Source organism: Lissotriton helveticus, chromosome 6 (genome assembly GCF_964261635.1).
Source record: "Lissotriton helveticus chromosome 6, aLisHel1.1, whole genome shotgun sequence".
In the NCBI taxonomy this organism is placed as follows: domain Eukaryota; kingdom Metazoa; phylum Chordata; class Amphibia; order Caudata; family Salamandridae; genus Lissotriton; species Lissotriton helveticus.
The window spans coordinates 1265934233-1265947576 of NC_136067.1; the positions used below are offsets into that span (position 1 = coordinate 1265934233).

The 13344-nt window shown below is 46.7% G+C and overlaps 1 protein-coding gene across 1 annotated transcript in view; it reads right to left on the reverse strand.

Annotated features, from left to right (window-relative positions):
* The window catches only part of LTV1 (LTV1 ribosome biogenesis factor), a 206026-nt gene that overhangs the window by 62454 nt on the left and 130228 nt on the right, over positions 1-13344 (reverse strand). Inside the window, exon 8 of the mRNA XM_078648994.1 lies at positions 9488-9630. Coding sequence (XP_078505120.1) covers positions 9488-9630 — 143 coding nt within the window. The remainder of the gene's footprint in view (positions 1-9487; positions 9631-13344) is intronic.

Genomic DNA, 13344 nt, shown 5'->3' on the forward strand with positions numbered 1-13344 from the left:
GGCTCTGCTAAACCTCCGGCTTAATGGCGGAGATACAGGGCCATGCAAGTCTATTTATTTATTTATTAAAGTTTTGTATAGCGCTGGCTGGACCCGAGGGTATCAGAGCGCTTCACAGCAAATATACATGGGTTAGACAGATAATGTGGACAAAAAGCAGGTCACTGAACACAGGAGTGAGTACATTCTATACAATAGCAGCCAGGCGTGAGCCATGGCGGAGAGTCGTAGGCAAGTCAATCAGCTCTGGGGTGAGCGAGAACATGAAACTATAAAGTCTGGGTTTGGTTCTAGTTGGTTCCGGAGCGCTCAAGGAAGAGGACTTTGAGTAGCTTGTTGAATTTCGGGAAGGATGCGGTCATTCTGATGTGTGGGGGGATGGAGTTCCATATCTTGGGAGCATTGCCCGCGAAGGATTTGTTAGATGTTGAGAGTTTCTGGGATTTCAGAGGAATGAGTAGGAGCGTGTTGGAGCTTCTGAGGTTTCTAGACTGTCCGGCCCTTTTGAGCTTGTTGGCCAGGTATTCCGGTTTGCCCGTATGCAGGGCTTTGTGTGTGAGGCAGGCTGTGCGGAAGCTAGCTCGTTGGTCAATAGGAAGCCATTTCAGATCCTTCAGAGCTGGGGTGATGTGTTCATATTTCTTTGTTCCCGTGATCATTCTTGCAGCTGCATTTAGGGTAGAGGTCAGAGGACGTAGGTGAGATTTGGCTGTTCCAGTCAGAGTGGCAATGCCGTAGTCAATTCTGGAGAGGACCAGAGCCTGCGTGGCCTGTTTCAGGTCTTTTGTGGGGAGGAATGGTTTTAGTTTGTAGAGCAATTTCAGGTTCAGGAAGGCACTTTTGGCAGTTTTTGAGATGTGTTCTTTCATATCCAGTTTGGGGTCGAGGGTGATCCCTAGGGATTTTATGGAGTTCGATGGAACAAGCGGCACATTTAGAGCGTTTAAGGCTTTGAGCCAATCAAGAATTTGGGGGTTATCTTCTTTGTTAGAGATTAGGAGCACTTCAGTTTTTTCCTCATTGAGTTTGAGGTGGTTGGAAGAGAGCCAGAGCTGAACTTCGGCAAGTGTGTGGTTCAGTCTGTGGATGTCCGAGATCGATGTGGTTTCCAGATAGAGTTGCGTGTCGTCCGCATAAAGGTGGAAGGGGATTTTAGCTTTCCTTAGAATTAAGGTGAGGGGCTCCATGTATATGTTGAAAAGTTGAGGAGAGAGTACAGACCCTTGAGGAACTCCTCTGCTGATGGGAAGAATGTCTGATTCGCAGGTTTTAATTTTTATTCTTTGTGTGCGGTTGTTAAGAAAGGAGGAGAACCATTTTAGGACAGTCTTTTCGAGGCCTGCTCTCTCCTTTAGGACATTGATTAGTAGGGCATGATCGACTGTGTCAAATGCAGCCGATAGGTCTAAGAGGATGAGAAGGCTGCAATGGTTGGAGTCGAGCGACATGTGAAGATCGTCTAGGACGTTAAGTATTGCGGTTTCAGTACTGCAGCCTTTTCTGAACCCTGACTGATGTGGGTCTAGAAGCTTTGTGTTCTCTAAGTGCTGGGAAAGTTACAACAGCACACATCTTTCCAAGATTTTGGATAGTAGTGGAAGATTCGAGACTGGTCTGAAGTTGTTCATATCCTGTATGTCAAGGCCCGTTTTTTTTAGTAGAGGCGTGACTTGACCTATTTTAAGGCAGTCCGGGATGGAGCCCTCGCTCAGAGAGCTGTTGCTGATCTTGGCCCAGATAGGGGCTAGAGTGAGCCTCAAGTCTTTGGTCACTTTCGGGGGAAGCTGATCAAGGGAGTGGGTGGAGGGTTTGGCGGAGGTTATGAGATTACTTATCAATTCAACCTGGATAGGTTGGAAGGCGGACCAACAAGTGGGTGTGATTGTTGGTCTTAAATGGGGAGTTGAGGCGGTGTCGTCTGAGGGCAACGTGCTGAGAGATCGGTCGATTTTCGCGATTTTTTCATTGAAGAAGCTGGCAAAGTCGTCACATTGGGATTTGGACGCTACCATGTCTCTTGTTACCGGAATGGAGGTTTGGTTCTTGATAATGTTGAAAAGTTCTTTGGGGCGGTTTTTGGCATTATCAAGGGCCGCGCAGAAGAAGGACGACTTTTTGTTCTTGATGTGGTTGTAGTAGCTTTTGCGGGCTGCCTTGAGCTGGCCCCGGTTGCGTGAGGAGGGGATGGCCCTCCAGGATCTTTCCAAAAATCTTAGGTGTCTTCTTTCATCGTTAATGTCAGAGGAGAACCAGGATCTGGAGGGGATGTTTCTTAGTTTTTTTAGTTTCCTTGGTGCCAGCTGGTCTAAGACGAGCTCCAAGTTGGAATGGTAGAGCGAGGTGAGTTCTGTGGTTGAGAGGGGTTCTGTCGTGGTCGGGAGGAGAGAGCTGAGGCCCTTTTCAAGCTTGTCAAGAGGTACTCTCGATAAGTTTCTGATCCATTTGGGGGATGTTTGAGTGGGAGGGACGGAGAGCGCCGGGTGATTGATATGAAAGAGGATGGCGTGATGGTCTGACCAGTCTACTGGGATGATGTGGTCAATTGAAATTGTCTATGTAGCAGAATGCTAGACTTGACCTCTCTGGCAGCAGTGTCGGCTGCATATAGGGTAGAGCGGACAGCGATGTTGGATAAGAGCTTGTCCTCAGAAACTATCTCATGACCTCTTATCCTGTGCTCTTCAAAGAGATATTGAGGGAGTGCCTCCATTTCGTCCCAAAGGGCATGATTGTAGGCCAACAGAGAGGGGGTGTGGCCAGGAACAAGGCCGACTAGCAGCTTCTGCAGGAGCTCCGGCAGCCCATACGGAATCCTGTGTAAGATCTGACCTTTGATTGCCCACAACCCCCCCAAAATTTGTCTCACTAGCTTCCCACACAGAGCGGACGACTCCTAGGTTGAATTAGAGTAGCCTCAGAAGTGCGGAGCTGACAATACATGGAAGAACTGTTTCGGCGGGAAGACGTTCAAAATGGCAGATTGGGGAGACTAGCCAGTGGCGCCCGTCTCAGGGGCAAAAGAAGACAATGTGTCCGGCCTCCCTGGGCCGTCTGCCACTACTCCCAACCGGTGAAAAATGGAGCGAACGGCTTCCTCCGGCCCCTAGTAGGCAGAGACTGGATGCCCAAGAGGATGGCTGTTGGGTGACGCAGTGACGCTCAAGAGAGACCCGAAGAGAACTGAAGACACGGCTGCGCTCCCTGCCAGACTACCCTGTGCTGTGGCGGAGGAAACCGAGAGTTACCGGTCCTCCTGAAACACGCAAGTCAGGCAGGGGCTCCCGCAAAGGAGAGAGGACTCTCTCCATAGCAACTAGCAAGTACAGAGAAGGAGGTGAAGGAGACCCCGAGTGAACGAGCAGACTACCAGATCCAGGGAGCAAACACCACGGGCCTGAGTCCACACACGGGTGAGAGGGACTGTGTGTGGGTGGTTACAGGCATTGCGAGAGGCTCATCCCGCTCCCCCACCCGCTCCAGGGGCGTGCCAGACAAAGAACTGCGAGCGGGGGATGATGGACCCTCCCCTCATATGGCGGATTAACGGCCAGTCACCGGTATACCTGGTGGGAGAGAGCCTGATTACTGTGGCCTCCTGAGGCTCCCCCGACAGACTAGGAAAAAGGGTACTACCCTGGCCCCCCACAACGGAAAGAAACCCTTATGAGGGGGTGAGACTCTACAATAGGCGCCTAGGGCGACATACTGGAGAACCGCACAGTCCCCCTCTCCTCCCCCCTGACCCCCAGGTAAAAGTGACTAAAGGTGGAGAGAGATAAGAAAAGACTGCACCTACAAAAAAGGGGACCACATAAGTGAACCCCAGGGGAAACTAGCAATTAGAGGCCCCCAAGATCCAACCACTGAAGAGGCGCCACAATACCAAGGAAGATCAGTACCCCATGAATGGCCCAACTGCAAAAAAACGAACAAAATGGGCATGCATTGAGACTATGTTGAACTCACAACAGGGACGATAGGCCGAGGGCAAAAGAAGAGAGAGGTGAGTCTTGGACACCAAACAAGACTAACCGCACCGGACACAGAACCTGAACACCACAAGTCAGTGGGCCACACAATAGGGGCGAACATTATTGATCCCGCATGAAACACAGAAGAGGCTCGTACACAAGGAGACCAGTAAACTGAGACAGAGAGACACGGAGGCATGCGGGTGGGGGAGCAGATGAAGAGAGACTCCTAAAGGTGATCGTAAAGACCATACAAGAGGTTCTGCCCAGGGCCGAGATCACTCACCAACCAAGTGTCTTGCTGCCAACGGTGGACATCAGAAACCAATCTCATGCGCCCTCTCTGCGCTGATCGAGATGCGACATAGCATAAATAGAAGAATATTGGAACCAGACACCCAAAGGAATCCAACTACAGTAAACTAACTATAGACACCACTGCTCAAGACACCAATTATCTATCAATTGTTACCAAAGCCAGGGATAGGAGAGAACTGGGGAAGAAGAGGAGTGGGAGATATTTGTGAGCCGTTCTAACCTATACAAGTCTATGATGGCAAGAGACAAGGATCCTAAAACGCAAAAACAGGGCAAGATGGACAAATACACAAAAGTATTGCTCCACCACCTGAGACAGAAGGAGAACCTCAAGGACTGCCGGACAACGCGGCCCTCCTCCAGGCGATCCATGCCTCCACAGAGGCCACTGAGGGGAAGAAGGCAGAAATACGATCACAAGTAACCCTACTACGCCAGGATATGTGTAACGTCTCAGACAGAGTAACCTAAGCAGAGACCAGTATTTCAGAAATAGAAGACACATCACACAACTTAAAAACTGACGTTTCCAGCTTGAAGGCAGCCATGAGAGAGGTGACATGGAAGGTGAGCGATGATGAAAATAGGGTAAGGAGAAACAACCTGTGCTTCATAGCATTTCCGGAGGGAACAGAGGGCTCGGACCCTGGAGCTTTCCTGTTGGCGTGGTGCAAGGATTTCCTCCCTGCCGCAAGCTTCTCATCCTGTTTTATAATCGAACAAGGACATAGGATGCCGACCGCAAGGCTGCCGCCCGGGGCCCCCTCAGGCCACTGACAGCTCGATTTCTAAACTTTCAAGATCGGGTCCTGATTCTCAGAGTCACGACGAGTGGGCGAAATCAAACATGCCAACACAAAAATAATGAACTTCCCCGATTACTCACGTGAAGTTCAGAAGATGCGGCGCACATTTGATGCAGTAAGAGTGAAGCTAAGAGCCCTACAACTCCAATACATGCTACTTTTCCCAGCCAAACGAAAGGTTCTCTTTCAGGGCAAATCTCACTTCTCCCAGACCCTAGAAGGAGTATGGGCCTGGTTTGAGGAGCACCCCCCCGCCAAGGTGAGAAATTGGAACTACTGGCTCGACACATAGACACACTCTGAGATTGGTAGATCCCAATCAACAAAGGGGAAAAAAGACACCTTTCAATAGGACTGTGCAGAACCCGCATGTGGACGCCACTGAAGGGGCCCCCACACACTGGAGAAAGGGCTCAGAAAGACCGAACTATTTTGTCTGATGCCCGATAGAGCTACCTGGTTTAGCTAAAGTGGAGACAGGCCGTGGATTCCCTCCTTGGACGTCACCTACCCAGTCGGTCTTTAGACAGACTTCCTTTCGTCTCTCCAGTTGTCTCTTCCCTCACCCTCCCTCTTCTCACATCCCCTTCCCCTCTCCACTACTTTTCTCTCTCCTCTTTTAATGTATTGCTTATTTATTGACGTTATGTGTAATTGTTGATCATTTTCTGTTACATTGTTGAACCTTATGTAAAGCCTTCAGGTCTGGCCAGCGCTATATAAAACCCTTTAAATAAATAAATAAAGGGTGCGGGGTGCATAGAAGGTGGGCAGGGTAACAGGCTGTACCAGATGGAAGGGTGTTACCACCTTGGCAGAAAAGATTCCCTAGTCTGGAGTACCACTTGGTCTGCAAAGATAGTCAGGCAAGGAGGCTGTGCAGAAATAGCCTGCAGTTCACTTACCCACCTGGCAGAGGTTATTGCCACTGTCTTGATGGTGAGCAACTGCAGAGGGCAGTTATGCAGCGGCTCAAACTGTGCACACATCAGAAAAGTGAGAGACAAATTAAGGTCCCACTGTGGAATAATAAAAGGTGAAGGAGGAAACAAGTGGGTTAACGCCTTGAAGAATCTCTGCACCAGAGAAGATTTGAAAAGAGAGGGCTTATCGGGCAGCCGAAGAAAAGAAGAAAGGGTCGAAAGATAGCCTTTCAATGTGCCCAGAGCAGAGGCCTGCTGGGCCAAAGAAACTACAAACAGAAGGACTTAAACAGAAGGACTTCAGATAATGGGTCAATAGGCTGACCTGTACAATATTTACAAAATGTGTTCAATCGGCAGGCATATAACGATTTTGTGGATGCACGCTTGGCTGCCAAGATAAACTCTCAGACTTCAAGAGGAAGGCCGAAAGCTGTCAACTGTCGCTGCTCAATCTCCATGTAAGGAGGCGGAGAGTGGACAAGTTTGGGTGGAGAACCCTCCCCTGCTGCTGCGGCGACAGTAGATTCTCCAGAAGGGGCAGTCTGACCGGAGGATCGACGCTCATATGTCTAGAAGCGCGGGATACCAAACCAGTGAACAGTCCAGAGCCACAAGAATAACTTGTGCCCAGTCACTTCTTGAGCACTCTGGGCAGGAGAGGTATTAGCGGAAAGGCGTATAGGAGGCCTGAGCTCTACTTGCAGCAAAAAGCGTTTCTGAGCGAGGGCTGCCATGGAAACTCAACGTAAAACAGCTGACATTGCGCCTTCCCTTCTGAGGTGAACATATCTAACCAAGGCTCTCCCCACTCCTGAAAGAGACCTTGTGCCACCTCTTGATGGAGCCGCCATTCGTTATCTGCAAGGCACCTACGGTTGAGTTTGTCCGCCCTGGCATTCAGAGAACCAACCAGGTGTTGAACCACCAGGGAAATGCCCTGTTCCAGCTAAGTCCAGAGATGCAGGGCCTCTTGACAAAGAGTCCATGACCCCAACCTGCCCTGTTTGTTGCAGTATCACATGGCAGAGGTGTTGTCCATGAACACCTGTACGAGCCTTCCCTTTATGGACGGTAAAAAGGCTTTCAGTGGCAGTCGATCGCCCGAAGAGCCAAGAGATTGATATGAAGCTTGGCTTCCGCCGGAGAACAGAGTCCTCTGATCTTCACCTCCCCGAGATGGCCACCCCATCCCAGAAGGGACACTTCCGTCACTACTGTGAGATCTGGGTGGGGAAGCGAGAGGGGTCTGCGTTTGAACCAATCACGGTCTATTAGCCACCACTGCAAGTCTCTCGCAGTGCTCTTAGAAATCTGAACCAGGTCGGTGAGATTTCCTCAATGCTGTGCCCATTGGAACTTCAGATCCCGCTGCAGAGCCCACATGTGCTACAGTGCATAGGTCAGTAGCAGGATGCAGGATAGAGGCTGAAACATCGGTATCATAGCGTGAATATCCTGGACTCGCCGTTGGGGAGTAAGGCCCGAAACTGCACCATGTCCAGAACCGCTCCAATAAAAGGAAGCTCCTGAGAGGGGGTCAGGTGTGACTGACACATTGGCAGTGAACCCCAGCTAATGCAGGAGGGTTTGTCGTAGTCTGGAGGTGGGACACATCTGGTTGAGGCAAACCTTCCTTCAACAACCAGTCACCGAGATAGGGGACGACAGGAACCTCTGAACTCCCAGATGGGCTGCAATCACCACCATCACCTTTGTGAACACCCGAGGGACGCTGATGAGGCCAAAGGGGAGCACCGCAAATTGAAAGCGCTCTTTGCCCACCGTGAACCGCAGGTAGCGACGATGGGCAGGCAAGCTGGGATAAGAAGATAAGCATCCGCCAAAGTCCAGCGCTACCATCCAGTGTCCTGGGTCCAAGGCAGACAGGACAAGAGTGAGCATCTTGAATTCCTCCTTTTTGAGGAAGTAATTGAGAGCTCTAAGGTTTAGGATAGGAAGAAGGCCTGTGTCCTTCTTTGAGACCAAAAAGTAACGGGAATAGCAACCACTGCATACTTCGGGCCCAGGAACCCTCTCTATGGCTCCCTTGTCCAAGAGAGTCTAGACTTCCTCGCGAGTAAAGCAAGGTGATACTCCTTCAGCCGATTGTACACTGGAGGCATAGATGGAGGAGCAGTCTTGAAGGGGAGGGAATAGCCCCTTCGGACTATTTGCAACACGCACTTGTCCGATGTAATGTCTTGCCGATTGTTGAGATGATGGCTTACTCTGCCACTGACTGGCCGAAAGTGATCCTGGGGGAATCGGACTAGGAAGGTTTTGCGGTTTTGGAGGGCATTGTGGCTTGGCTCGACTTCTGGTTTCCCGACCCAAGGGGCCGGGGTGAACTGCATCCACTGCCCGCAGGGTTTGCTAAACTTGCAGGGTCCTCTGGCAGAAATAGGGTCGGCGCAGCTGATAGCCCCTTCCTTAGCCACGAAAGGAACAAAAAGTGGATGAGGCCCTAGGGGTTGTGGCTGTTTCTTCTAATGGGCTTCCATAAATTCCTATGAGAAATTGCATAGGGTAAAAGCATTTTGGGACACCCCTTTTTCACGGTCCTTATTTATTTATTTTATCCTTGCTTGACAGATCGCCCTGAAACTTTCCAGGGAGTAGCTGAGGAGGATGAAGTTTTGTTTTGGTAAGTTTAGGAAGATTCTTTAAATAGAGTTGAAGTTACTTGCAAAACAAAAAAAACACTCTTCCCATGGATACTCTGACTTAACTATAACTACACAGAAGCTATTGGCACTGTGTAATATTAATATATATTTGAATTTTAATGTAAAAGCCTTGACTAGCGTTAGCCCTAAAATATAAAAAAAAGGCATAGTGTCATAACTTAAGAGTCCTGCACTGGGTTGGAGGCTGGATGGGTCATACGACATAAAATACTATAAAAATTATAAAACCACAGGGAAGCTGCTGAAAGAATGTAACAGTTTGTGTGACTCAGATTTCTCAATCACTCTGAATATTCCTTAGATAGCATCATGGCCCCTGCTGCTCATACTAATGTGCATACTTTTATCCGAAAGCGTACAAAGTAATGATTACACATGATAACAAATATAGTGGCCAATCAGTTTAAGTAGAAAAGGCAGACATTAATATCATTGGGCTTGGACAAAACATTTTTAAAAAACTATGAAAGTTTCTTATATGGTGGTCTCTTAACAGGTAATATTTAATTGAAATTTTGAGTTGGTAAGTAGACAAATAATTGCCGAAAGCTTTTAGGCAGGGAAAGCATAACCCAAATACAAATATGTTTCCAATCAAATCACAGGGATCACTTTAGATGTAGAATATTAGCACTGAAATATTAGAAATCAAATTCAGTTACATCTCATCATTAATTCCTCAACAACTCAATTCTAGGGAGAAAGTCCAAACGTTCGAAAAACAAGAAGAAAAAATATATTTGAACATCTTAAAATAACACAAAATACTTGAGACTTACTTAAAATAGATTCGCAGTCCCATTTTTCTCCTGGTTCCTCAATAACCAATGTTTCCATTTCTTCATTTTCTTCAGAAGATTCATCTTCACGTGCAAGGGCATCAAGACTGTCTCTGGGCTCTAGATCCTCAAGTTTAACACAACTTTAGGGAAATAACAAGAACATGTAACTCAGATGGCTTATGCAGTGTGCTAGACATTCATATTCTTAACTCTGTAACTAATCAGCAATGTTCTCTCCCTTGTTGGACCAACTTTATCTTCTGTGAAAGAGCTTTAATCGAGTAGTACCTAGAGGCGCCTGGATATATAACGTAAATGAAATGTGTTTTTATAGTACTACACGCAGCCCTAAAGAAGATTTTAAATTACTTAAAATACGGCATATGCAAATTGTAGAATGTATTCAAAGCAAAATAACAAAAATAGGGAAATGCAAACAAGGAAAGGCCAAACCGAATTTTCTTACGAGAACCTTTTAAACAGACAGATATTTGTTAAGCACCTGGTCAGAATCTCAAAACTCTGGGAGGTCTATTTGAAAGTGTTCCTTCATAACATTTGGATAAGATATATTTTTCAGAGACAACAGAGACTTCTCCAAAAAGTCAAAGTCACTGGTACAATTGTCAACTTGAGACACAAATCACTGGGAGAACTTTATATGCCATAGCCAGTAATAAACAGTGGAAGAGAGTATAGATCCAAAGAAGATGAAGGAGAGTGCTGAGAAGAAAAGCACATCCCCACAATTAAATAGCAGCCACAATCTTTTCTAGCTGAAGCCCACAGATCAGGCCATGTGGGAGCTCTGCATTTAAGCATTACTATAATCTAAATACACTGAAATTAAGGCACAGATTAACATTTTAGATTACAGAGGGTGTAGAAGGATTTCATGTATGCTCTCAGTTGCCAACAACCCAATCTGACAAATAAGAGTGCATAAGATGGGTTATACTGCTACCTGGCAGGCAGGATCGGATGAAGCTGCAGGTGGGATGAGGGATGCTGATTGGCGTCTCGTCTTGCATAGTTTTTTGGAAGGATTGCCAGGGTCTTGTCTGTTGGTGTGATAGACCACCAATCTCAAGCAAGGTAGCAGGGATCCCTTTTGCCTGTGTCTCTACTCAGTTGCTACTGTCAGTGTCTAGGAGGCATGAGACTAGCAGAATCGGTCTGGGTGAAGATAGGGTTTCGATATTCTTGACTGGAGTTAGTATTTTAGAATCTCCATTTAGCTACTTCAAGTCCGACAGTCAACTCCAGAACTGAAGCAGGATGGGTACGGTAGTTATGTTATGTCAATTGTTTTTTGTATAGCGCATTATCACCTGCAGGTCTCTTAGCGCTTTAGAGAGAGTGGCCAAGAACCAGTAGCGGTTCCATAACAGCGCAAGGTAGATGATTAGAATATGTCCAGAGCCTCCCTAAATAGGAAAGTTTTGAGCCGTTTCCTGAAGGGGAGGAGTGCGGATTCCTTGCGGAGGTGATAGTGTAATTTGGCTTCAAAGACCATGGGGGCTTTCTAGAGTAAATAGAGGTCTGCATCCATCCGACACAAAATCCATCCTTTCACATTCTTTTTAACTCATTCTAGGCCACTTGCTTGTGGTTGTGATGCAGATTTATAAGTTTAGCATTCACCCAGTTGCTGCATTCTCTGGTCTTGGAATATCCAGCGCGTGCAATGTTCTAGAGAGCTTTTCAATCTGCTTTTATTTGAACGTTTGTCCTCGGTATCTGCCCTTGTGGGATGGTGTGTCGGGGCTTTAGGACGTCATGTGAGAGACTCTGGTGCTAGGGTCATCAGCAGTGCTTAATTTGTGAAGGAATGAGTGCCAGTCCTTAAAGCTCTTCGTAGAGGATTGCGGACAGTGCTGTTAAATGTTGGCGCATGAATGCGCAGTCTTGAATCCACCTCATGCCTCTTTCAACCACTGCCTGAAACACCCTGCCCCGTTATCACTCTCTTGCAGGTTTCTGTGTTCCACTTCTGTGACTGTGTTCCCATCTTTCTCCTTTACACAGTGTTCATTTTTCTCTCTCTCTTCTTCTCGGTCAATGTTAGATGAAAAAAAAAGTGACGTTCCCTAAACATGAGTGCTGGCGGGCACCACCGGAAACCACTGACTAAAATTAAACACTGGTCGTTGGTGGTGACTGTGAGCGTCACACCCAACATTTTATAATGGAATATGAGTGAGGAAAAGGCCATTTTTGCAGCATCAGTTGTACTTTTTGTTAGATGTAGTACTGGTTTACTGACTCAACACTGGGACACTGCCATCCAGCACACAGTGTGTGTGCTCTGACCCCTAAAAATGGGTCCATGGGTATATGTAACTTACCTGTAAGGCCCTAATATATGGTACTCCGGCCTGGAAGTTAAATGTCATTAGTGAACTTCAGCACCCATTGTGCCACCAAGCGAGAGGTGAAAAGATGACTCTAGATTTGCCATTGCAGCCTAGCTGTGCAGTTTTTAAGCACACCATTTTGCAGAGCCTAAGCCTTCCTTTTTAATACTGGTAAGTCACCCCTAAGGTAGGGTGAAGGGTATTTAAAAAGTTTGGAATGAATTCCTAAATTTCACATGTCATTATAGTGATACATATTTTTTCATTTTTCACTGTGGCAAGTTTGGCTCTCTCAAAGAAAAGTAACATTATAAAACTTTCTGTATAACCAATTTGGGAATAGCTAAAACCATTGCCCAACCACTAAAGTCAATAGTAATTTAAAATCACAACTGATAGTAAAGTTGGATTGAAAATTAATGTTTTGAAAATGCACCTTTTATAAAGTTGGCCTTTTCCTGTCTAAAGCACCTAGTACTTCTCCGGTCTAACCCTAAAATCTGCAGGGGCAATCGGATGATGGTGTGTTGCTGCTGGGCCAATTCAGGTTGCTCCCTATCAGAGCATTTCCGTAGTAGCAAAACCGTTTCAGTGGGACGTCGTGGACAAGCTATCCAGCTTCGTGGAGCTGCTCAGCTACAGCGTACAGCCTTACCCCGCTGGAGGAATCAGAGCTCCAAAAAAGTGACTAAATCCGAAAGTAGAAATCTTTATAGAGAGAAGGCACCAAATGTATCCAATAGACGAGAGACCTACCTTAGGCGTGAATTTTTAATTTCGTCCACTCTGAGTTTTCTGTGAAAAGTCAACAGCTTTACTGGGACTTGGTCCGGTAGCTATCCAGCCTTGGGCACCCATTTCTACCACTGTCTACTGCCTTGCCCCGATGAGTATCTTCAACTTCAGAGACTACGTTATAAGGTAAAACTAAATGGGACGAAATAGGTTTCTGTATCCAACCTGTGCTCCATCTCAGTAGGCCGCAACTATTGAATTTGACTCCGTCTAGTGTGAATAGATACCGCAGTTGGCAGCTTTTAGTTCCTTTCATCAGAAGTTTGTTGTTTTGGTGTCTATTTAGAGATAAAACGATATGTCATTTTTATAAATTGAAGCATGATGTTTACTGTGCTGCGTTCCTGATTTATTAACTGTTTTGTTACAGATAACTGCTTTATACTGGTTTACCTTTTAGTTAAGTCGGATTGTTCTGTGCAACAGCTACCCATGACTGAGGTAATGTTTAAATTAAAGTAACCTAACTGAACCTAATACAGAATAGTAACATTATTACTTGGTGAGGGGTCTCAACCACTTCAACTAATAATCCACTTTTCTAACAGTATGGTTTTACTTTGTGTTAATTTTGTGGTTATGTCAGCAGGATGGTCTCATGTCAATATGGATGTCTTAAGGGAGCAGCCTGGCACATTTCAGGGGCTTCCACGTTAGGTCCCTGGTGCTCACTACATTTCATTCTACTTTCTTTTTCAGATA